At 39.7% G+C, this 26,336-nt stretch overlaps 1 protein-coding gene and 1 pseudogene across 1 annotated transcript in view; both read right to left on the bottom strand.

Moving 5' to 3' along the window:
• The window catches only part of SYNE2 (spectrin repeat containing nuclear envelope protein 2), a 317,234-nt gene that overhangs the window by 276,408 nt on the left and 14,490 nt on the right, over positions 1–26,336 (bottom strand). The window contains 1 exon segment of the mRNA XM_032621163.1: positions 1,339–1,468. Within this exon segment, the coding sequence (XP_032477054.1) occupies positions 1,339–1,417 (79 nt within the window). The 5' untranslated portion in view covers positions 1,418–1,468.
• Positions 19,437–25,086, bottom strand: LOC116748639 (annotated as a pseudogene).

The following is a 26,336-nucleotide window of genomic DNA, read 5'->3' as shown; positions in this document are numbered from 1 at the left end:
GAAGGAAGGAAGGAAGGAAGGAAGGAAGAAATTAGATTTACCGACCATTTATTGATGCACTGTCATCCTGATACACTTTAGGGCACATGAATTACTACTCATATTCAACCAAAACTTGAGAGAAAAATAAGAACATTGGGTTTTTTCCGATAAATGAAAATTTGATTCAAACTACTTATGACGAGTATATAACACCATAAAAATGCACTTACTGAGAATTTTTTAAATTCTTACCTCAAGTACTATCCCTCAAAATACGTTTCTTGAGTCTATACAAATTACATGATATTTATTTTTAAAAGCCATTGACCCCAAGGTCAAGAAGCTAATCATTCAAAACCATGTTTAATTAAAAAGAGATATCAGAAAGAAAGTCTTTCGGGGATCTTTATCATACATGACACAAATAAATATAATGCACAGCATGGTGACTATAGTTAATAATGCTGTGCTGCACATTTGAAAGTTGCTAAGAGAGTAGATCTTAAAAGTCCTCATCACAAGAAAAAGAAATTCTGTAACTATGTATGGTGACAGATGTTAATTAGACTTATTGTGATGATCACTTCACAACCTACACAAATACTGAATTGTTATATTGTACACCTGAAACTAATACAATGTCATATGTCTATTATACTTCAATTCTTCTAATAATAAATTAAAAATTAAAAAAATTAGTGACTCAAAAGCTATGGCTTCTAAATAACATTCTAAGAATGTTACATAATGCTGTCAATAATCTTTCAACTACTTTAAAATACACAGTGACATAAATATTTTCAAAGACTTGCCATACCCTTATTTATTCTACACTAGCTGACTTTACTCAGCTCCAAGATATGCAACAGAGGTGTAAAGTCTAGTGGCTAAGGAATTTTCAAAGTACATAACAAATATTGCCAAGAAACATTAAAAAAAAATATGGACAGTACTTATTTGCATAAAGGCACACATAATTCATGGGACTGAAAGTTCACTCACTTTTAATACTACTACTATTCCTTTTTATTAGGGCAAAATAAGGATGTACATTCAAAAAGATGTAAAATAAGTGCAAACAATGCCAAGCAAACTATGGTTAACTATTTAATTTTCATTGCAAATAAAACACATGCACTCAGATTGAGAAACCGAGATACCAAGTTCTTTCCAGGTATTCCCTACTTTCCTAAGTAGCTGAGAGAGCAATAAAGATATTGAAGTATACTGAAAGATTCTACAATTGGAAAAATACAGATACATGTATATATTTTACCATAAGAGAGACAGAAAGCAATACAATTTGTGAATAGATGAGAGTTAGGTTCTCACAGTTACCACACCCAATCTTAATACCTTGCAATGAAAAATGGAGATCATCGATGCCCAAGGAAACCTGTTCGTCTTCGGTGGGAAGCACAGGACTAGATGCCATCCTTTGACTCAATGGAGATTATATCATGTCCATCTCAGTTAAAGAAGTGAACTAAAAATAGAAGGGATAAACGCTCATTAGTAACTCTGCAGCCCTGCATTTCCAGTAAACATGCATCGCCAGGAAACAACAGCAACCAGAAACTGCCCTCCAAAAGAATCACAGCTTTCTAGAAAGTGTTGCTTAGTTCACATGGAACAAAGTGACTACGCCTTCTTTTTTGAATCATAATCAAAATTTTGCCCTATGACCTATTCAGTCCCTTTAGAGTCTGCAGGCAGAACTCCACAAGAGCTAGCACTGCAGATTCTATACTAGCGGTGAAAAGGAAAGCTACGCAATTATATTTTATAATTTGTCCAGAGGATGTAACACTGACACGAACTGATATCTTAGGTTTTGTGTGTATTATATTATTAGCCTCAACATACAAGGATTTTCTTTAAAGCTTTTCGTTTAACTTAGTTCCTTTTCTGCTCCATGATTGTTGCCATTTACTGGAAACAATAAGAACTGGGTCTGCATAGTTTGCAAAGTGAAACTAAAAAAACTATATCAAAAAGAATGTTTTCAGGGGTTATCTAAGATATTGAATTATTTTCCTAAGCCCTTATTTTTCCACCTACACATTTCTTTCTCTACCCCCACTTTGACTTTTAAGGAATCCTTCCAGTAAGAGTAATTCTTACTGAGCAATTCTTAAGTACTGCTTCGTGTATGTGTATGCCACTATTTGTATTCTGGGGGCTGAGAATAAATCATTGACTTCTCCCATACAGATGATGACTTCCTTAGCAAAATAAACTTAACCAAGTACATAAAAACATAAAATGTATCAGGGGATGGATAGAAGAATGGATAAGTGTACAGACACGTGATCAACAAAGTATAGCAAAACGATAATGGCAGAATCTGTGTGTTGAATATGTGTGTTCACTGTTAAATCCTTTAACTTTGCTGTATATTAGAAATTCTTCATAATAAAATGTTGGGGGGGGGAAACTAAAAAATAAATGAACCTGAGGCCAAGAGCTAGATACAATCAGTCATATCCAATAGACCACTTAAAAAAAATGCAAAGAACAAAAATCATTAAACATCTAATGTTAGAGCCAGACTTCGAAAATCTTTCAATCCTGTCTTCCCACTGTTTATCATCCAAAACTCCTTTATCATCTCTCCCATGGATCACTGTTGTTAAAGATTTTACCTACCAAATAAACTATGTTTATTAATTAATATGTTTATCAACTAATAATTAGTTTTATCCTCTGAAGTAAGATGAATCAGAGCCTGCCTGAGGTAGCATTGTTCCTATACAGAGTTGATACAATTCTAATCAAAATAAAAAGCTTCTTGATCGTTCAATGAGCCTGTGCAGCCTGCTGATTGATAAAGGTACAAATGTCCTCAGTTGTTGGTGTACTAAAGACCTCCACTACCCATTCCCATGCTGAGAGCTCCTGAACCCAGAAGGCAAAGCACTTCTTCATGATGACAGGGAGAAAAACTGAATTCCAGAATTAATTTCCTAATGGCACCCACTATTCCATGCCAGGGCTATTAAATAAAACGATAATAATGATAGTAGCAAACACTTATATAGCACTTACTATATATAGGTACTGTTCTAAGCATGAGTTAGGCATCGTAATTATCCCATATTTGAAAAGACAAAACTGAGATGCACAAATGTCATATACCGTTGTCTAAGGACACATAACTAATAAATGATGGAACTAAGATTTGAACCCAGGTGGTTTCGGTTTCAAGAGTCCATGCTCTTAGCCAATACAGGTTGGTACCTCATAGAGCCAGCTAGATCAAGCTAAAACTCAGCAGATTTTATTAATTCCTTCTTTTGCTCATTTACTCAGCAAGCATTTATATATGCTATATGCTGCTCTCAAGGAATTCAATCTTCTGAGAATGACAGATAAACACATATTGAGTGAAATCTTCTAAGAAACATATATAGAAGGTGTTATGGAAGCACAGGAGAAGGCATGTCCTATCACTTGAATCTGAAGATAGATGTGATTAGAGGAGTGTACTTAATATAAAACAGCATCTCCCTCCAAATAGTCCTGTAAGCATTATGTGGGTAATACCTTGAATTTAGTAAGAATGTCTCTGAGGGCCACTCATTGCCATTCAATATTAAATAAATATAAGTTATCAAATGTAGGGGCAAGAACTTAAAATAAAAACAGAATAATATGCAACAATTTGATAACCAGAGAATCAAGAAATGTTCTGAACTAGACTGGCATGTGGAATCCACTATATTCTATATTAAAGTTGTAGAAAAAAAAATAGTATTTGTAAAAAAAAAAAAAAAAAAGTCTAGACCTTAAAATAACTTATGTGTCTCAGAGGTTTCTGTTTTTAACAGTGAAAATTTATTAACAAAGAAGTCAGTAAAATATATTTTTTTATTTACTGAAGAATTTCCTAGAGCTTCTAAACAATGTAAATCAAAAGTAAAACCAGGGGGCTTCCCTGGTGGCGCAGTGGTTGAGAGTCCGCCTGCCGATGCAGGGGACACGGGTTCGTGCCCCGGTCTGGGAAGATCCCACATGCCCAGAGCGGCTGGGCCTGTGAGCCATGGCCGCTGAGTCTCCGTGTCCGGAGCCTGTGCTCCGCAACGGGAGAGGCCACAACAGTGAGAGGCCTGCATACCGCAAAAAAAAAAAAAAAAAAAAAAAAAAGTAAAACCAGGGAATTCCCTGGTGGTCTAGCAGTTAAGACTCTGGGCTTTCACTGCCAAGGGCCCAGGTTTGATCCGTGGTCTGGGAACTAAGATCCTGCAAGCTGTGTGGTGCAGCCAAAAAACTAAAACAAAAAGTAAAACCAAGCTATGAAGACTGAATCAATTGCAAGTGCTGGATTTTTGTGTGTGTGTGTGTTATGCCGGCCTCTCACTGTTGCGGGCGGCCTCTCTTGCTGCGGAGCACAGGCTCCGGATCAGCGGCCATGGCTCACGGGCCCAGGCGCTCCGTGGCATGTGGGATCTTCCCGAAGCAGGGCACGAACCCGTGTCCCCTGCATCGGCAGGCGGACTCTCAACCACTGTGCCATCAGGGAAGCCCCAAGTGCTGGATTTTTGATCCCAATACTGTCTTAGTACAATTATTTATCAAAACACACTACAGAGGTCATGAGGATCTGACTGAAGACAACGTATGATGACAATTCCAACATAATTGTTTTTGGTGAGAAACAGTTGACATCTCCAGAGAGGAATTTACTTGCTAAATAGGGCTCATGAAAAACTGGAACACAGTAGAGAAGACAAGCTTTGAGAGACTTCTCAGGATCTTAACTGAGAAGCTAGAAAGAATATGAGCAAGGAAGGCAGAAAGAGGATGAAGCTTGGCCAGGGGCTCAGTGAGTCAGTCACAAGGGTCTATCAACCAAAATCCTGAGGGCCATCCTATCATTTGCCTGCTGACTCCCCTGTGGGGAGCATGAGGGCTGTCTGCCCAGGTGGAATCACAGCACAGACAAGCCCTTCTTCCCAGGTGGTCCTCATCACCTTACTTTTCCTTTTCAAATAAAAGTTACATACAATTATGTAACATCAGGGTTCAGAATGAAAATAATAGATCTTCAGACACATACGAAAGATTAGGTAAAGAATTAATGTAGTGGCATTAAAGATTCGAAGAGCAAGTAGAATCATGTGGAACTGTGTTTTTAAAATCCATGTAAATTAATACACATGCTTTTATAAATGGCATAAGCTATTCTGATACAACTGTGGTTTGCTAATGCAATACATCTTAATATGCGTCTGGTTTCTCTAAAACCTCAAAACACTAGAGTATTTCCCTTTTAAAAGAAATCTTGGCATATACTTTGGATTATTATGATTAGAATTTTTACAACTCAAAAGTGAAATTTGAATAGAGATCATTTCTAATGAGTGGAATTATTAGTGATTTTTATTTTCTTCCTTTTGCTTATATTCATTTTTAAAGTTTCAAATGATGAATTTGAATATGAATAGCAGCCTATTTCTGCTGCAATAAGAAAAACATTTTTGCTTTTATTTTGGTGAAATGACAACAAATGGGGAATAAGGTATTTAGTTCAGGGTCAGCTCTCCAATCCATATGCTATGGAAACTGTGTATCTATAGCTGTATAATGAGAAAAATGCTCTCTTGACACAAATATTAGAAAACTTCTCTGGGTTTGTCAGAAATTTCTAGAAAGGACTCCTAAAGCCTATTCGGTAGCTCAAGAGGTCTCACTTTCTCATTAGTAGATAGTTTGTTAATGAGCCCTGCTGTTCTAACAGCACTGAAAAAAGCACTATCAATGGGGAGAAAGGGACTTCTATGTCACCTTCAAAATTTGATCGGAAGGTGTATGTACCATAGCAGGACATGCTAAACACATTTAGGTAGTTCTTTAACAGACTGGTTTAAATGTTACCATTTTCCCTGGCGTAAATTCCCTGTTCTTTCTTCTGTCCTTCAGCTGTACCAGGTTATTTACAGTCGAGCTAGGAATTCTAAAGGCTCTCCCTTTTGCCTGTTAAGTTATAGAGCTTGTCATCGCACTGACAAGTTGTTAACTCTGATCTGCCTCCAAGCTCACAGAAGAAAGCTGGTGACACACTTGCCATAATAAGCTTCTCCATCTGTTTCCCATTAACTTTTCCTAACTCTGTTATTACTTATGTTTCATCATCACTTGACCAGAAGCAATTGCTGTAAATTCCCAGATCCATTGATTTTTAAGATCCACTCTTCTCTCTCCTTTTAGGCAATTTATTTTTCTAATAATCACCACCAAATGCCAGAACAATCAATCCTAACCATTCACCACACTTTTGGAACACAAACACGTAGCAATTCTCTGGATATGATATCGCTGCACTTGCTACCTCACAACAAAGCAGTGTCACTCCCCAGCCAATCCCAACTGTACTGCTAAACCACCCACTTTAACCATGATAACAGCATTTTAAGTAAATGTAACCACTTCCCTGAAAGAGCTTTCTGTTGGCCTTGACAAAGTCCCAAATGCTCTGAACTGCAGGGTCCACAGCTATAGAAAGGGATACATATCTTATAAGGATTTCAGTGAAGCACATGAAACTAAAAACTACAGTAGCAACGAACATTTATTGCTGTGCTTACTATAGTAGATGTACTACAGTATATAAATTGTATTTACTATAATCGGTGAAATGAATTTATCAGGATTATCCCATTTCTTAATTAGCAGTAAAAATTAAAAGCTAATCACAATATTAAAACGTAGAGTATAAAGACTTAACGATAAAAACTTCCAAAGCCACAAAACTGGATGTGTTAATAAATCAGCACAAATCTAGAAAGGATGCACTCAGGAAGTAATTACTTTTAATTTTCATCAGCTCATTTTAGCCTAGAAATTCTGCCCTTGCACCCACACTCCAATTTTTAAAGCTCATAATACCCCCAGCAAAAGTTCCCTGCCTTCATTACTACCATGTCACCAGTTTCCAAAAAAACCTAGAGAGATCTTTAAGTTACAAGTACTGGCAATGGTTTGGGGGCTTTTCCCCATATATATCTCTTCATTCCTTTTCCATCACTTCTGCCCGTGACCCCATTACTTTGTTCCTAAATTGATACCAAAGATTCCTGGCTTTCTTATTAACTCTAGCTTCTCCACCCCTATCTTTAAAGAATCACAGAGAGGTCTGGGATTGGTGGCAAGAGACACTACAGAAGTTGAGGATGAGACAGAGGTCTGAGTGTGCTGAAGATCAGGACCAATAGCAAGACTTTAGACAAGTATACACCTCAACAGGGGGACCCCTAGCCCTCACCAACCCCACCTTCTCCACAAGCACTGGAGCCAGACGCATGCCCCGGTCCCTTGCTCCACCCACAAGTGGGATTTCAGAGGATGCTTTTCTGGAGAAAGTAAAGCCCCTAGAAAAGACCTATAGAGATTGATATTTGGGATTCCTCAATAGAAAAGTCAGTTCCATGCCAAATCACCCAGCTGTGAAATTCCACTGATTGGCTTTTTCATTCCTCACTCTTGAATATGATTGTACAGCCAAAGATTACGGGACATTTAAGGAGAGCCTCCAAGAATGAAAGGAAGAGATCAAAACAAACACAAAAGAGGAACCCTGAGGAACCAGCAAACATAGGAAAGGAAAGAAAAATAAAAATGAAACTGATCATTGAATTTTTTTTAGAAACAACACCATAAGGTGAACTCTATTTTAAACCTTATAAAAGGCTTCACCATATCAGTTACAAACAAAATCAACATTTCTTCCATTTTACACCTTCACATGACAATGCACTATATAACAAGAGATATATTTTAAAGTTTTGTTCTGCATGCTGCTAACACATTTCACTAGCTTTTTCTTTAACCATTGGATTTTTAACAATATCAAAGCAAAAAGTCATATTCTATTGGACAGAATTAATTTTGGAAAGCCCGTGTAAAATCAGACTTAGTCTTGTTTATAAATATTCACACCCACCATATGCTGAAATGGAAAGCAAAATGAAAGACAACCACCTTGGCAGGAATGAATGCTTAAAGATTTTAATCGTAGCCCTCAGAACAAGCAAGCACTACCATTTGTTCTATTTCCTCCAAAAGACAAAAGTCAATTCCATCCTCAGTGATACAATGGTAATACTACACAGAAACTCAGTATGAATTCACAATTCCACAGGAATCTGAAAATTACCAAGGCAATTTTCCTTTTGAGGATTACAAAGTCTACAGAGTTAGTAATAGTGAAATGGGCAGCCATAGCAGAGTTCTGAGCAGAGGAGAGATATAATTTGACTTATGTTTCAAAATTATCATTTGGACTGATGTGTGGGAACAACACATGGGACAAGGAATGAAGCAGGGAGACTAGTTAAAAGGTTATCACAGAATGGATGGACAGAGGGATAAACAGATGGGTAATAAATGAGAAAGCAAGCATGGTAAAATGTTAAGGGTGGAATCTATGTGTTGAGAATACAGCTATTTGTGTAAAATTCTTTCAACTTTGTTGTATATTTTATAATTTTCATAATAAAATGCTGGGAGAAAAGGGTTATTACAGTAATCCAGGTGATGATGGCTGGGACCAGGGCTGCAGAAGTAGAAGGAGTAAGTGGTCTGTGCAGCCTGTGCAGCCCGCCACTGCCAGATTCTGAATATATGTTGGAGATAGTACCAACAAGTCTTCCTGACTGATTAGATGTCATATGCCATAGGAGAAAGAGAATAAAAAATAACTTGTAACTCATAAATTTTTGACGAAAACAACAGGAAGGATGGAGACACCATGAATTGAGCCAGAGAAGGCTGCAGGTGGAGCAGGTTTGAGGGCAAAGCAGGAGTCCAGGTTTGACATTTCAGATGTACATCATACATCAGTTCTGAAGCCAGGTAACTTGTGCATACTCCACTTTTTTTCAAAGTAAATGCTTCATGTCCCGTGGGAAACAAAGCCAACAGGATCAAGTCAGAACCAGGAGGATGGAGTTTTTGGCAAGGCAATAAGATAGGAACAGGGCACTATGAAAAAATATTTAACTGCTGTATTTTAAAAGATCAATAAAAGAGTTAGAAAATAAAATAAGGATATCTCCCATAAACAAAAGGGAGAAAATCAGAAAAGAAATATAAAACTTAAAGGCCAATCCAGTGGATCTAACATCCAAATGAGAAAACAGAGGGAGGAAATTATCAAAGAATTAATACAGTGGCTGGAGAAGATGGCGGAAGAGCAGGACGCGGAGCTCACCTTCCTCCCCAGAGATACATCAGAAATACATCTACACGTGGAACAACTCCTACAGAACACCCACTGAACGCTGGCAGAAGACCTCAGACCTCCCAAAAGGCAAGAAACTCCCCACGTACCTGGGTAGGGCAGAAGAAAAAACAGAGACAAAAGAATAGGGACGGGACCTACACCAGTGGGAGGGAGCTGTGAAGGAGGAAAGGTTTCCACACAGTAGAAGCCCCTCCGCGGGCGGAGACTGCAGGTGGCGGAGGGGGAAAGCTTTGGGGTCACGGAGGAGAGCGCAGCAACGGGTGCGCAGGGCAAAGCGGCGAGATTTCCGCACAGAGGATCGGTGCTGACCAGCACTCACCAGGCCGAGAGGCTTGTCTGCTCACCTGCTGGGGCGCGGGGGGGCTGGGAGCTGAGGCTCGGGCCTCGGTCGGAGCGCAGGGAGAGGACTGGGGTTGGCGGCGTGAACACAGCCTGCAGGGGGTTAGTGCACCACGGTTAGCCACGAGGGAGTCTGGGTAAAAGTCTGGAGCTGCCGAAGAGGCAAGAGACTTTTTCTTGCCTCTTTGTTTCCTGCTGAGCGAGGAGAGGGGATTAAGAGCGCTGCTTAAAGGAGCTCCAGAGACGGGCGCAAGCCGCGGCTAACACTGACCCCAGAGACGGCCATGAGACGCTAAGGCTGTTGCTGTCACCACCAAGAAGCCTGTGTGCGAGCACAGGTCATTCTACACATCTCCCCTCCCGGGAGCCTGTGCAGCCCGCCACTGGCAGGGTCCTGTGATCCAGGGACAACTTCCCCGGGAGAACACACGGCGCGTCTCAGGCTGGTGCAACGTCACACCGGCCTCTGCCGATGCAGGCTCGCCCCGCATCCCTACCCCTCACTCTCCCCGGCCTGAGTGAGCCAGAGCCCCCGAATCAGCTGCTCCTTTAACCCCGTCCTGACAGAAAAACAGACGACCTCAGAGGACCTACACGCAGAGGCGGGGCCAAATCCAAAGCTGAACCCCGGAAGCTGTGTGAACAAAGAAGACAAAGGGAAATCTCTCCCAGCAGCCTCAGGAGCAGCAGATTAAACCTCCACAATCAACTTGATGTACCCTGCATCTGTGGAATACCTGAATAGACAACGAACCATCCCAAATTGAGGAGGTGGACTTTGGGAACAAGATATATTATTTTTGCCCTTTTCCTCTTTTTGTGAGTGCGTATGTATATGCTTCTGTGTGAGATGTTGGCTGTATAGCTTTGCTTTCACCATTTGTCCTAGGGCTCTGACCATCTGGTTTTTTGTGTTTTTTTCTTTTACTTAAAATAATTTTTTTATTTTTTATTTTAATAATTTTATTTTATCTTACTTTATTTTATTTTATCCTCTTTCTTTCTTTCTATTTTTTCTCCCTTTTATCCTGAGCCACGTGGAGGACAGGCTCTTGGTGCTCCAGCCAGGCGTCAGGGCTGTGCTACTGATGTGGGAGAGTCAACTTCAGGACACTGGTCCACAAGAGAGCTCCCAGCTCCATGTAACATCAAACACTGAAAATCTCCCAGAGATCTCCATCTCAACACCAAGACCCAGATTCACTCAACGACCAGCAAGCTACAGTGCAGGACACCCTATACCAAACAACTAGCAAGACAGGAACGCAACTCCATCCATTAGCAGAGAGGCTGCCTAAAACCATAATAAGGCCACAGACACCCCAAAACACACCACCAGACGTGGACCTGCCCACCAGAAAGACAAGATCGAGCCACGTCCACCAGAACACAGGCACTAGTCCCCTCCACCAGCAAGCCTACACAACCCACTGAACCAACTTAGCCACTGGGGACAGACACCAAAAACAAAAGGAACTATGAACCTGCAGCCTGCGAAAAGGAGACCCCAAACACAGTAAGATAAGCAAAATGAAAAGACAGAAAAACACACAGTAGATGAAGGAGCAAAGTAACAACCCACCAGACCTAACAAATGAAGAGGAAATAGGCAGTCTACCTGAAAAAGAATTCAGAGTAACGATAGGAAAGATATCTAAAATCTTGAAAATAGAATGGAGAAAATGCAAGAACCATTTAACAAGGACCTACAAGAACTAAAGAGGAAACAAGCAACGATGGAAAACACAATAAATGAAATTAAAAATTCTCTAGAAGGGATCAATAGCAGAATAACTGAGGCAGAAGAACGGATAAGTGACCTGGAAGATAAAATAGTAGAAATAACTATTGCAGAGCAGAATAAAGAAAAAAGAATGAAAAGAATTGACTAAAGTCTCAGAGACCTCTGGGACAACATTAAACACACCAACATTCGAATTATAGGGGTCCGAGAAGAAGAAAAAAGAAAGGGACTGAGAGAATACTTGAAGAGATTATAGTTGAAAACTTCCCTAATATGGGAAAGGAAATAGTTAATCAAGTCCAGGAAGCACAGAGAGTCGCATACAAGATAAGTCCAAGGAGAAACACACCAAGACACATATTAATCAAACTGTCAAAAATTAAATACAAAGAAAACATATTAAAAGCAGCAAGGGAAAAACAACAAATAATACACAAGGGAATCCCCATAAGGTTAACAGCTGATCTTTCAGCAGAAACTCTGCAAGCCAGAAGGGACTGGCAGGACATATTTAAAGTGATGAAGGAGAAAAAACTACAACCAAGATTACTCTACCAAGCAAGGATCTCATTCAGATTTGATGGAGAAATTAAAACCTTTACAGACAATCAAAAGCTGAGAGAGTTCAGTACCACCAAACCAGCTTTACAACAAATGCTAAAGGAACTTCTCTAGGCAAGAAACACAAGAGAAGGAAAAGACCTACAATAACAAACCCAAAACAATTAAGAAAATCGTCATAGGAACATACATATCGATAATTACCTTCAATGTAAATGGATTAAATGCTCCAACCAAAAGACACAGACTGGCTGAATGGATACAAAAACAAGACCCTTATATATGCTGTCTACAAGAGACCCACTTCAGACCTAGGGTCACATACAGAGTGAAAGTGAGGGGATGAAAAAAGATATATCATGCAAATGGAAATCAGAAGAAAGCTGGAGTAGCAAATCTCATATCAGACAAAATAGACATTAAAATAAAAACTATTTATTACAAGAGACAAAGAGGACACTACATAATGATCAAGGGATCGATCCAAGAAGAAGATATAACAACTGGAAATATTAATGCACCCAGCATAGGAGCACCTCAATACATAAGGCAAATACTAACAGCCATAAAATGGGAAATCGACAGTAACACAACCATAGTAGGGGATTTTAACAACGCACTTTCACCAATGGACAGATCACCCAAACTGAAAATAAATAAGGAAACACAAGCTTTAAATGATACATTAAACAAGATGGACTTAATTGATACTTATAGGACATTCCATCCAAAAACATCAGAATACACATTTTTCTCAACTGCTCCTGGAACATCTTCCAGGATAGATCATATCTTGGGTCACAAATCTAGCCTTGGTAAATTTAAGAAAATTGAAATCATATCAAGTATCTTTTCCAACCACAATGCTATGAGACTAGATATCAATTACAGGAAAAGATCTGTAAAATATACAAACACATGGAGGCTAAACAATACACTACTTAATAACGAAATGATCACTGAAGAAATTAAAGAGGAAATTAAAAAATACCTAGAAACAAATGACAATGGAGACACGACGACCCAAAACCTATGGGATGCAGCAAAAGCTGTTCTAAGACGGAAGTTTATACGAATAAAATCCTACCTTAAGAAAGAGGAAACAACTCAAATAAACAACCTAACCTTGCACCTAAAGCAATGAGAGAACGAAGAACAAAAAAACCCAAAGTTAGCAGAAGGAAAGAAATCATAAAGATCAGATCAGAAATAAATGAAAAAGAAATGAAGGAAATGATAGCGAAGATCAATAAAACTAAAAGCTGGTTCTTTGAGAAGATAAACAAAATTGATAAACCATTAGCCAGACTTATCAAGAAAAAAATGGAGAAGATTCAAATCAGTAGAATTAGAAATGAAAAGGGAGAAGTAACAACTGACACTGCAGAAATACAAAGGATCATGAGGGATTGCTACAAGCAACTCTATGCCAATAAAATGGACAACCTGGAAGAAATGGACAAATTCTTAGAAATGCACAACCTGCTGAGACTGAACCAGGAAGATATAGAAAAAATGAATAGACCAATCACAAGCACTGAAATTGAAACTGTGATTAAAAATCTTCCAACAAACAATAGCCCAGGACCAGATGGCTTCACAGGCGAATTCTATCAAACATTTAGAGAAGAGCTAACACCTATCCTTCTCAAACTCTTCCAAAATATAGCAGAGGGAGGAACACTTCCAAACTCATTCCACGAGGCCACCATCACCCTGATACCAAAACCAGACAAGGATGTCACAAAGAAAGAAAACTACAGGCCAATATCACTGATGAACATAGATGCAAAAATCCTCAACAAAATACGAGCAAACCGAATCCAACAGCACATTAAAAGGATCATACACCATGATCAAGTGGGGTTTAATCCAGGAATGCAAGGATTCTTCAATATACGCAAATCAATCAATGGGATACACCATATTAACAAAATGAAGGAGAAAAACCATATGATCATCTCAATAGACGCAGAGAAAGCTCTCAACAAAATTCAACACCCATTTATGATAAAAACCCTCCAGAAAGTAGGCATAGAGGGAACTTTCCTCAACATAATAAAGGCCATATATGACAATCCCACAGCCCACATCGTCCTCTATGGTGAAAAACTGAAACCATTTCCACTAAGATCAGGAACAAGACAAGGTTACCCACTCTCAGCACTCTTATTCAACATAGTTTTGGAGGTTTTAGCCACAGCAATCAGAGAAGAAAAGGAAATAAAAGGAATCCAAATCGGAAAAGAAGAAGAAAAGCTGTCACTGTTTGCAGATGACATGATACTATACATAGAGAATCCTAAAGATGCTACCAGAAAACTACTAGAGCTAATCAATGAATTTCTAAAGTAACAAGATACAAAATTAATGCACAGAAATCTCTGGCATTCTTATACACTAATGATGAAAAATCTGAAAGTGAAATCAAGAAAACACTCCCATTTACCATTGCAACAAAAAGAATAAAATATCTACGAATAAACCTACCTAAGGAGACAAAAGACCTGTATGCAGAAAATTATAAGACACTGATGAAAGAAATTAAAGATGATACAAATAGATGGAGAGATATACCATGTTCTTGGATTGCAAGAATCGACATTGTGAAAATGACTCTACTACCCAAAGCAATCTACAGATTCAATGCAATCCCTATGAAACTACCTCTCGTACTTTTCACAGAACTAGGACAAAAAATTTCACAATTTGTATGGAAACACAGAAGACCCCAAATAGCCAAAGCAATGTTGAGAAATAAAAATGGAGCTGGAGGAATCAGGCTCCCTGGCTTCAGACTACACTACACAGCTACAGTAATCAAGACAGCATGGTACTGGCACAAAAACAGAAATATAGATCAATGGAACAGGATAGAAAGCCCAGATATAAACCCACGCACATATGGTCACCTTATCTTTGATAAAGGAGGCAAGAATATAGAGTGGAGAAAAGACAACCTCTTCAGTAAGTGGCGCTGGGAAAACTGGACAGGTACATGTAAAAGTATGAGATTAGAACACTCCCTAACACAATACACAAAAATAAACTCAAAATGGATTAAAGACCTAAATGTAAGGCCAGAAACTATCAAACTCTTAGAGGAAAATATAGGCAGAACACTCTATGACATAAATCACAGCAAGATCCTTTTTGACCCACGTCCTAGAGAAATGCAAATAAAAACAAAAATAAACAAATGAGACTTAATGAAACTTCAAACCTTTTGCACAGCAAAGGAAACCATAAACAAGACCAAAAGACAACCCTCAGAATGGGAGAATATTTGCAAATGAAGCAACTGACAGAGGATTAATCTCCAAAATTTACCAGCAGCTCATGCAGCTCAATAACAAAAAAACAAACAACCCAATCCAAAAATGGGCAGAAGACCTAAATAGACATTTCTCCAAAGAAGATATACATATTGCCAACAAACACATGAAACAGTGCTCAACATCATTAATCATTAGAGAAATGCAAATCAAAACTACAATGAGATATCATCTCACACCAGTCAGAATGGCCATCATCAAAAAATCTAGAAACAATAAATGCTGGAGAGGGTGTGGAGAAAAGGGAACACTCTTGCACTGCTGGTGGGAATGTAAGTTGATACAGCCACTGTGGAGAACAGTATGGAGGTTCCTTAAAAAACTACAAATAGAACTACCATACGACCCAGCAATCCCACTACTGGGCATATACCCTGAGAAAACTATAATTCAAAAAGAGTCATGTACCAAATGATCATTGCAGCTCTATTTACAATAGCCCGGAGATGGAAGCAACCTAAGTGTCCATCATTAGATGAATGGATAAAGAAGATGTGGCACATATATACAATGGAATATTACTCAGCCATAAAAAGAAATGAAATTGAGTTATTTGTAGTGAGGTGGACGGACCTAGAGTCTGTCATGCAGAGTGAAGTAAGTCAGAAAAAGAAAGACAAATACCGTATGCTAACACATATATATGGAATCTAAGAAAAAAAAAAAAAACGGTCATGAAGAAACTAGGGGTAAGATGGGAATAAAGACACAGACCTACTAGAGCATGGACTTGAGGATATGGGCAGGGGGAAGGGTAAGCTGTGACAAAGTGAGATAGTAGCATGGACATATATACACTACCAAACGGAAAATAGCTAGTGGGAAGCAGCCGCATAGCACAAGGAGATCAGCTCAGTGCTTTGTGACCACCTGGGGGGGGGATAGGGAGGGTGCGAGGGAGGGAGACACAAGAGGGAAGAGATATGGGAACATATGTATATGTATAACTGATTCACTTTGTTATAAAGCAGAAACTAACACATCATTGTAAAGCAATTATACTCCAATAAAGCTGTTAAAAAAAGAATTAATACAAGATTTTCTAGAGTTGAAGGGCGAACATAAGAGCACAATGAGTGCCCAATACCTCGGCAAAACACATGGTTACAAAATTTCAGAATAGCAAGAATAAAGAATCTCCCAGAGGACAGAAAGCAAACCAGACACCAAGGAACAAGAATTAGAATAACATTAGACTTCTGTATTAGCCATACTGGACAACAGAAGACAGTGAGGAATATCTTTCAAGTTCTGGGAAAACAACCTAAGAGCTAAAACTATAAAACTCTTAGAAAAAAACATAGGACAAAAGCTTCATGACATTGGATTTGGCAATGATTTCTTGGATATAACTCCAAAAGCACAAACAACAAAAGAAAAAATAAATTGAACTACAATAAAATTTAAAACTTCTGTTCATCAAAGGACACATTCAACAGAGTGAAAGGCAACCCATGGAGTGGGAGAAAATATTTACAAATAATGTATCTGATAAGAAGTTAATATCCATAATACATAAAGAACTCCCACAATTCAACAACAACAAAATGAACAACCCAGTTAAAAATGGGCACAGGACTTGAGCTCAGTACCATTAATCATAATGGAAATGCAAATCGAAACAACAGTGAGATAGTACCCCAAACCCATTAAGATGGTTACTATCAAAAAAAACAGAAAATAATGTAGAGAAATTGGAAAACTTTCACACCATTGGCGGCAATGTAAAAATGGTATAGCTGCTATGGAAAAGACTATGGCAGTTCTTTAAAAATTAAAAATAGAATTACCATATGATGATCCAGCAATTCCACTTCTGGGTACATACACAAAAGAATTGAAAGCAGAGTCTCAAAGAGATTATTATATACCTATATTCATAGTAGCATTGCTCACAATAGCCAAAAGGTGGAAGCAACCCGAGTGTTCATCCATGGATGAATGGATAAACAAAATGTGGCATGTATATACAATAGAATATTATTCAGTTTTAAGAAAGAAGGAAATTCTGACACATAGTACAACACGGCTGCAACTTGAGGACACCATGCTTAATGAAATGAGCCAGTCACAAAAAGACAAATACTGATGATTCCACTTACATGAGGTACCTACAGTATTCATATTCATAGATACATAAATAGAATGGTGGTTGCCAGGGGTGAGGGAGGGTGTGTGGGACATTAATTGTTTTAATTAACTTTGAATTAAATTAACCCATTGTTTAATGAGTAGAGTTCAGTTTTGCAAGATGAAAAGAGTTCTGGAGATGGATGGTGGTAATGGTTGTTACACAACAATGTGAATGTACTTAATACCACCAAACTTTACACTTAAAAATAGTTAAATTGGTAAATTTTATGTTATGTGTATTACTACAATTTTTTAAAACTGAGATAGAAAATTATTTTCAACCTATAGTCTATATCCACCTAAAGTATTAATCAAGTGTTCGGGTAGAAAATAGTCATTTCTTGACATGCAAGTCTCCAAAAAATTTATGTCCTATGCTCCCACTCTTAGAAAGCTACTGGAAAAGTTACTCCAAAAAAATAAGACTAAAACAAGAAAGAGGTTGGGAAGTATTCCAACAAAATTGAAAACTAAACTAAACATGAGAAAAACGGGGACTAGACATTGAACACAGGAAAATGAAAGGAGAAGTTTCCAGGATGGCCGCCATGCAGCAGGTCAGAGCAGGAAAAAGTAGGGCTCTGGGAGAGAGGTCCAGGGTGGGAGCTGCGGGGAGGATGAAATAGAAAGAGGGGATGTGAAGACAGGAAGAGGTGAACAGACAGAATGAAGGAGCACACAGACTGGTGTCTGAGGGAAACTGAAGAACCATCACAGTGAGCGTACTTTGGATGTTAAGCTAGAAGAACTGGAGGCTGATGTCAGAGGGTATTTAAATTAGTGATTTTGAAGATGGTGTAGCTCCTGGCAAGACAAAGTTCCAATCTGGGGGTCTGAGAAACTTAAAAAAAAAAAACTTCTACCTCCATTCATTCCACAAAGAATTTGTGATTTGCACATGTTCACCATTCTTCTAAGTGGAAATGCTGAGAAGTTTGGGAGAGAAGGATCGAGGGAGCGCTCATCAGATGACGTCATTTTTCTCAGGAAAATAAGAAGTCAGATCATCTCTTAGGTGTGAGGAAGCTAGGGTAGGGTCGGGTCCTTGAGAAATGAAAGGTTCTTGGAACAGGTCCTAGTCGAGAACCTGAGCAAACCAAGCAGAAAGACATACAAGGAGTTGGAAGGCATTGAAGGTACACAAAGACTGAATCAGCACTGGCTGCAAATGGACCCAAAGAGTATTTTGGGTGCAAGGATCTCCCAGGATGACCCAGGATGTGACTGATGCTCAGGTAGGAGTAGCAACAGCTGGTGACTTAATAAATTTCTACCAACTAAAAAATGTTCTAAAATTGCTCATGGACACAAGGACTTATGTTCAAGAATGTTCATGGAAGAACTATACATAGCAGAAAAAGAGGAAACAGCCGAATCCCATCAGTAGGAAAATGCATAAACTGTAGTTGAGTCATGCGAGGGAAGATCCACGGCTAAAATGAATGACCAGTATCAGAAAGGTTAAATATCAAAACTAAAATGTTCAGGGGTGGAGGGCAGAGCAAGTCCAAAAGGATTGATACACTATGAAGTCATTTATGTACTTTATGTAAATTTTAAACACACACATACATATATGGTAAAAGAACAGAAACATGCGTGGGAGTGATACCCACAACTTCAGGGTAGAGGGCAAAGGAGTGGGAGGGTGGGACTTCAGCTCTATAGCTAACGTTTCATTCTTCTAAAAAGTTAACATCTAGGACTTCCCTGGTGGCACAGTGGTTAAGAATCCACCTGCCAATGCAGGGGACATGGGTTCGAGCCCTGGTCCGGGAAGATTCCACGTGCCGTGGAGCAACTAAGCCCATGCACCACAACTACTGAGCCTGCACTCTAGAGCCCGTGAGCCACAACTACTGAAGCCCACATGCCTAGAGCCCGTGCTCTGCAACAAGAGAAGCCACTGCAATGAGAAGCCCACACACCGCAACGAAGAGTAGCCCCCGCTCACCACAACTACAGAAAGCCTATGTGCAGCAATGAAGACCCAACGCAGCCAAAAACAAATTAATTTTTAAAAAAAGTTAACATCCAAGTAGGATTATACTACAGATGTTAGAAATAGTCATCCTTTTTTTCCAGACCAAACTTTTAATTATTTTATTGAACAGCACATTAAATGATTCTCTGAAACAGGTAACTTAACTGATTTCCTCTTCCCAGATCATTTTACATTTGCAGATTTTAAACTATTTTACCATCTGTTGACCCATTATGAATCAAACGTTATTAATAAAGTTTATGGTAAGTGGCAAATATGATATTTAAAAAAACATCATTAAGAAATTCCATTCTTAACATTTTTAAATTGTAATAGAATTCTACTTAGGTTAGAGAGGAGAGACGAAATGGTTGAAAGAACCCTAGACTTAAGAGTCTGAAGAATCTGGCCTTGATCCCAGCTCTGCCACTGACCTCAAAGCCTTGGATAATCATCAGCCTCTGCAAGGTCCCGTTTCTTCATCTGTGAAATGATTTTGTCTGAGCCAACTCACACTTTCGGGTTCTTGCCAAAGAATCTAACCCGAACTTCTCTGCTGTGCATTTAAAAGCACTGGATTACAAGCAATAATATTCCTGGAGGAACGCCTGAAAGACTGAACATCCACCCATTCCTGGATGTGGTCTTTGGATCCTTTCCAGCCATCAGGGAGCTGTGAACCTGAACTGCATTGTTTTATCCCCCTAGAGAACTGCTTTTATTAAAACGTATTCTGGCATAATCCCATAAACCTTACCAAGCAGGATATTATAGGAAACAGTCAAGAGAGACCTACCATTGTACTTCTTACACAGGAGTTCAGGAAGACACTCTGTAAGCCACATAGTGTTCCTTTTATGAGAACAAGCTGTGGAAAATTCTCAGGTCTCAGTACCAAGAAAAATTGTGATCCTGAGCAGTTATTCTTTTAATCTAATGACAATGTTATTTTTATAAACAAAGTTTCCCTCTCTTTATTTTGGCTGGTATAGCCTGGATCTAGCAACTACAAATGACTTTATGGAAAACAAGGTGCTATCCCACCGGCTTTATGCATCTACTCTTATTTTTCCTTCACTGCAATATCCTCATCTATTTTTCTATTCAACTGAATTTTATGTTTCTATGCAAACTAACTCAAAATTTCTCTACAATAAAGGAGGGTACAAATAAGTGAGTTAAACAAACTCGGACTTTCTGTAGGACAAGATGAGATAACATGTAGCATGCTGAAAATTACGAAATGAGATACAAATGCAAGTTGTTCTCCATTGGTGAGAAAGAAAAATTTATTAGTGGAAGATGAAATTTATGTGCTTTCAGTAAGTGAGATCTTTAATATTTTTCAATGTCAAGTCGCTTGAAGACATCCAGATTCCAGTTCTAAGCTCTAGGAAGAGATCTAATTTATAGACAACATGGTGAAGCATCCCTAAAACACTATGAATGACTTTGTGACTTACTCTATCATTTCTGCCAGGTTCTGTTTGTTCCTGTCCCATCTTCTTGAACTAAGTGCATGTCCCCTGTAGCCTCATTCCCATGGAGACCCTGAATCAATGGGGAGTCTTGCCTGGAAGCAATGGATTAACAATGCCTCTAGTGGGAGGTAGAACAGGCAGAGGGTGGGTGAGGAAGTACTAAAGGGCATAAATTGGCTTGCTATTATTCATAAGAAAAACATATTCCTAAGAATTCTTTGCACTCAATATATTTTTTCAATGATTATACTCTTGGTGAATATATTCTTACTCTGCCTCTCCCTCATGTCCCCACTCCCTGCCCATCAATCTCCTCTCTCTTGAAGATCAGCAGTCCAGGCTCTGCGGGGTATTTTTCTCTCTCCCTGTCCAAGTCTGCTCCCATTACAACAGGGCAAACAAAAACTGAAGGTTCCATAAAATGCCAGCATATAAAAATGAAAAGAGGACACCTTAAACATCACCTACATCTTCAAAAAGCTGTTAAAACAATTGTATATGAATTGTTTACATTTTCCAAACAGTGAAAAGAAACAAGCAATTAGGTAGGTCCACTTGCCATTCAGGAAACTGGCTTTAGGTGGATTGGCTTTCTTCCCCAAGAAGTAGCTGTGTGACTAACAGATCACTTATTCTGGTCCTGACTCCAGGAATAACTTCAGCCCTGCGCCCAGCCAGACCAGCTAGGGCCCTGACTCCCATCGATCACCTAATTCTTGTTAGCCTCTTCCCAGCATTTCACGCTGGAGTAATCTGCAAGCATCCTAGGATCACAGTAGAGGCTGTAGGTCCTGAATGTCAACTTGAAATGCCTGCTAACATGGAGAAACCCAATCCTCACAAGTTCCACCACTGAGCCTACCTGTCCTTTTGGAGCAGATCCTTTGGCCCTGGGTCTTCTTGAGACTCTGGATTGTGAGCTCTGACTATGTTTGGTTCACTGTTGTATCTTTATCATCTAGCACAGGATGTGGCACAGAGTAGGTACATAATAAATGTTTGAGGAAAGAGTAAAAGAGTGAACAAATGAACAAACTGGAGCAAAGTTATGGAGGACACTGTTTCTACAACTCTCAGCTCCCCTGTGGGAAACCCTCCATTCAATTTTTTTTTCTTTTTTTAACCATTTAATGCTAGGAAAATACTTCATTTCCTTGGAGACACAGGTTGGGTTTTCTTGTGGTTGTTTCTATATTATTTCTGCTCTTGCTTTCCCTTCTGAAAATAAGAACCATATAATAAGTGTTCCTTTTTTCACCTTGGATGTCCAGAAACACAGAGCTAACTCTGAGGTCAAATCGTAGCAAATATGTCAGTTGAAGTTATGCCTGTTTTTCCCTGGCCTATGTCTCGTCTTTTGTTTTTACTTTTTATTGACATATAATACCTTTCTTATACATATTTGTTGCAGTCATCTTAAATCCTTTGTGAATAAAGTAAGGAATGAACAAATTAAAAAACTAAATAGGGCTTCCCTGGTGGCGCAGTGGTTGAGAGTCTGCCTGCCGATGCAGGGGACACAGGTTCGTGCCCCGGTCCAGGAAGATCCCACATGCCGTGGAGCGGCTGGGCCCGTGAGTCGTGGCCGCTGAGCCTGCGCGTCCGGAGCCTGTGCTCCGCAATGGGAGAAGCCACAACAGTGAGAGGCCCACGTACCGCAAAAAAAAAACAAAAAAAAAACCTAAATAACCAAATAAGCAAGCAAACCGTAACTCAGAAAGTATATATATATATACATATATACACACACATACTTTTTTTTTGGCTGCATTGGGTCTTTGTTGCTGAACATGGGCTTTCTCCAGTTGCAGCAAGAGGGGACTACTATTCATTGCGGTGTGCGGGCCTCTCATTGCAGTGGCTTCTCTTGTTGTGGAGCATGGGCTCTAGGCTCTCAGGCTTCAGTAGTTGTGGCACAGGGGCTTAGTAGTTGTGGCTCGCGGGCTCTAGAGCGCAGGCTCAGTAGTTGTGGCACACGGGCTTGCTCCACGACATGTGGGATCTTCCTGGACCAAGGATCGAACCCATGTCCCCTGGATTGGCATTCTTAACCACTGTGCCACCAGGGAAATCCCAGAAAGTATATTTAACAAGGATGCTTTTTTCTTTTTTTTCCGCAAAACAACTGAAATTTTACTCGTGGTACAAAAGTATCTAATAAGCACCACATTGGTACAGAAAAACACACAGCCTACAGCTAGCTCATTCTTTAAAACCAGAACAGCCAAGCGAAAAGTCAGTAGAGATTCTTATTTTTACTTGAAAAATAAAAATAAAAACAACAACAAAAAAACAACTAAGGTACACATTGGGAATTGAACTACTATAGTTTTTCTTTCTTTCTAGAGATGTGACATCCATGTTTTCTGGTCAGTAATGTTCTATAAAACATTGTAGTAAACGAGTGTACTAAATCCAAGCAGACAGATGACCAGTAAAGCTGTTTGTTATCTCCTACTGAGCTAGACCAGTGGAACACTATCTTGGTAGGATTATTTTGACAGCAAGAAGGAAGTGCCGAGCCCCTACCCCAACAGAAAACCTAAGGAGCTGTTTTACACAGAAAGCGTTTTAAGCAAACCTGCACAAACACTAAGAAAAGGAAACCTTTTAGACTACTTCCAGCATGCATTCATTGGTGCCCAGTAAAATAGGAACACCAACACAGAAAGCATTTTTGCTTTCATAGCATCAACAGCTAAAAAGCACACAGCATATAATACTTTGATCTTGAAGTGAGTAATTATGGAAGTTCCAAGATTATATCCACTAGGTTAGCCTGAGTATTCATCTATAAAAATATGTTTTCAAAAACACGTAAACGAGAGTTATAGAAACAATGGGACTACATTGGGACCAGTAGAAGATAGTGAAGTGATACAAGGACTGTACATGTAAGACTAGGAATTGATTTTCACAAGTACCTTTTAGGTAAAGGACAACTCTCTAAATCGATTCCAACAGCCAAAACTAGCTGTGATAGGAGTTTCAGAAATCTCGGGATAGGCAGCTAGCTTGAGTTAAACCCTAGATAAACACTCCCAGTCAAAAAGCCCACTGAGGCTGCAGGACTGAAACTCTGACCCATATAAAAACCTGTGAGTGCACAAAAAGCCTGGTGGGACATGCAAGGCCTGCTGACCCAAGAGAGTTGGTGATGGTGGGCTCTTCCAACATGGACACACCAACATGTATGCTGGGGCAGTGCCCCCCAGGTGGAATGCTGGATTTGGGCTTGACGCAAGAGCCAGACTCAGAAGCTCCTGAGACAGATGTCTACTCAGGGAGGAGTACTAGGGTTACTGAAGACAAGAACGTGTCCCAGGAAGGTCAGGTAATTTTCTTCTGACCCATCAATACTTAACATTAACAAAGAGTTGCAGAACAGAATCTGTCATTCCAAAATGTATTCTTCTGACATCACTAGCCAAGCCTCTCCCAGTCTACTGGGCTGGTGATGTCTAGAAAGATCCCATTACCCAGAGGTGGGACCTAGGGCCGCAGATGTTCTGTCATAATACTTTGATCTTGAAGTGAGTAATCATGGAAGTTCCAAGATTATATCCACTAGGTTAGCCTGAGTATTCATCTATAAAAATATGTTTTCAAAAACACGTAAACGAGAGTTATAGAAACAATGGGACTACATCGGGACCAGTAGAAGACAGTGAAGTAATACAAGGACTGTACATGTACGACTAGGAATTGATTTTCACAAGTACCTTTTAGGTAAAGGACAACTCTCTAAATTGATTCCAACAGCCAAGACTAGCTGTGATAGTAGGAGTCATAGTCATAGTCTAGCTGTCACAGAAGATGATTTGCACAATGAAGTCATCACTAAACCGCTGCTTAAGTCCAGTCCCCGGCCTTCTTTTTCTGCTCGACAGTCCAGAAACATTTCTTTGAAAACATTTCTTTGAAAGTTACAGAAAATCTGTAAACGTGAGCAGCACGTCAAAAATGTCACCGGCCATTTCATCTTTATGGTGCTGTAGAGTTGTAGTGAAAGCCGCCATGTTAAATCCGGGAATCTACTCCAACAGCTGTTCTATATACTTTTCAACCAAAGAAATATATTCATTAAAAATAGGTGTGTAGGTGAGCTTATTCTCTTCTGTGTCTTCAAACTCCTGGTAGTACTTGTCCATGAAATTCCTCTGTAATAACTGGAACTCATCATCCATGATAATGTCCTCTAAATATCTAACCACAGCATCAAATTCTGCATCAGAGGCGGAAGAAATAGACTGCTCGAAGCTCTCTTCCTCTAGGGCATCCATCACCGCCGCCGCTTCCACAGCGCACGGGGGAGTGGGCCCGCCGGCCTTCTACCCGGCCTGAGGGCCGGGTGCAGCCTCCGCTCTGCTCCGCAGAGCCCCAACTTTCATCGGGAAGACCTCGCAGCCGAGGCCTCAGCCGGCTCACAGCCCAGCTGGGTAGCGCCTGCGAACGACGACCCAGCCTCAGGCTCCCGGGCTGCTGCCACGCGTGGCCGGGCCTCCAAGCCCTGCCACGCCTCCGACAAGGATGCTTTTTAATACACACACAAATAAAAATAAAAATAATTTTGAAATTCAGGTGTTCCCAAGTCACGGGGTAATTTTTAAAAGTTACAATTTCCTCTTTGATATCTCCATTTGAACTGTTCCCCTTCCTTCCACTTTTTTTTTCAAATAAATTTATTTTATTTTTTTATTTTTGGCTGTGTTGGGTCTTCGCTGCTGTGCACGGGCTTTCTCTAGTTGCGGCGAGTGGGGGCTACTCTTCGTTGCAGTGCGCGGGCTTCTCATTGCAGTGGCTTCTCACTGCGGAGCATGGGCTCTAGGCGCCCGGGCTTCAGTAGTTGCGGCACGCAGGCTCAGTAGTTGTGGCTCACGGGCTTAGTTGCTCCGCGGCATGTGGGATCTTCCCAGACCAGGGATCAAACCCATGTCCCCTGCATTGGCAGGTGGATTCTCAACCACTGCGCCACCAGGGAAGCCCCTCCTTCCACTTTTGACAAGATTTTTTTTCTCCCCAAATGGCCAGAATCCTTGGCCACAAAAAAACTGAATTGCCCTCAAATGTCTTCCTAGACGTATTTTAAGGTAAAATGCCTATTTCTATTTATAATGATTTTTTTCTCTTGGATTTTTAAGGCTTCAGAGGAGTTGTGGTCCCAAACTATTCTGGAGGAAAGAAGGGATGGAGAAGTTGGGGGAATTCTATTAAATTTACAAAGCTGAACTAGTCCTACTGAGCTGTGGCCAAAATGGCTGCATAGTCACTGGCAAAATCCTGAAATGACTGAAACGTTTGGGAAAATATGTGCAGGATCTCACTGTGATTATAACAGTATTTTTGTCAAGTGTTTCAAGTAACATAACTGTACATGCGTTTTTACACATTTCTATTGGGTAGCATTTCCCCACTGATGAAAGATTTGTTGTCTTCAAAATTCCAAACACTGGTATCTCCAAGATATTTAAAATAAATATTTCCAAATTTGAAATATTTGTGAGCAAATACAACAGCCAGAAATACGTTGCCT

This window comes from Phocoena sinus, chromosome 2, assembly GCF_008692025.1.
Source record: "Phocoena sinus isolate mPhoSin1 chromosome 2, mPhoSin1.pri, whole genome shotgun sequence".
Classification (NCBI taxonomy): domain Eukaryota; kingdom Metazoa; phylum Chordata; class Mammalia; order Artiodactyla; family Phocoenidae; genus Phocoena; species Phocoena sinus.
The sequence above is the reverse complement of the archived record's forward strand: the minus strand, read 5'-3'. Positions and strand labels throughout refer to the sequence as shown.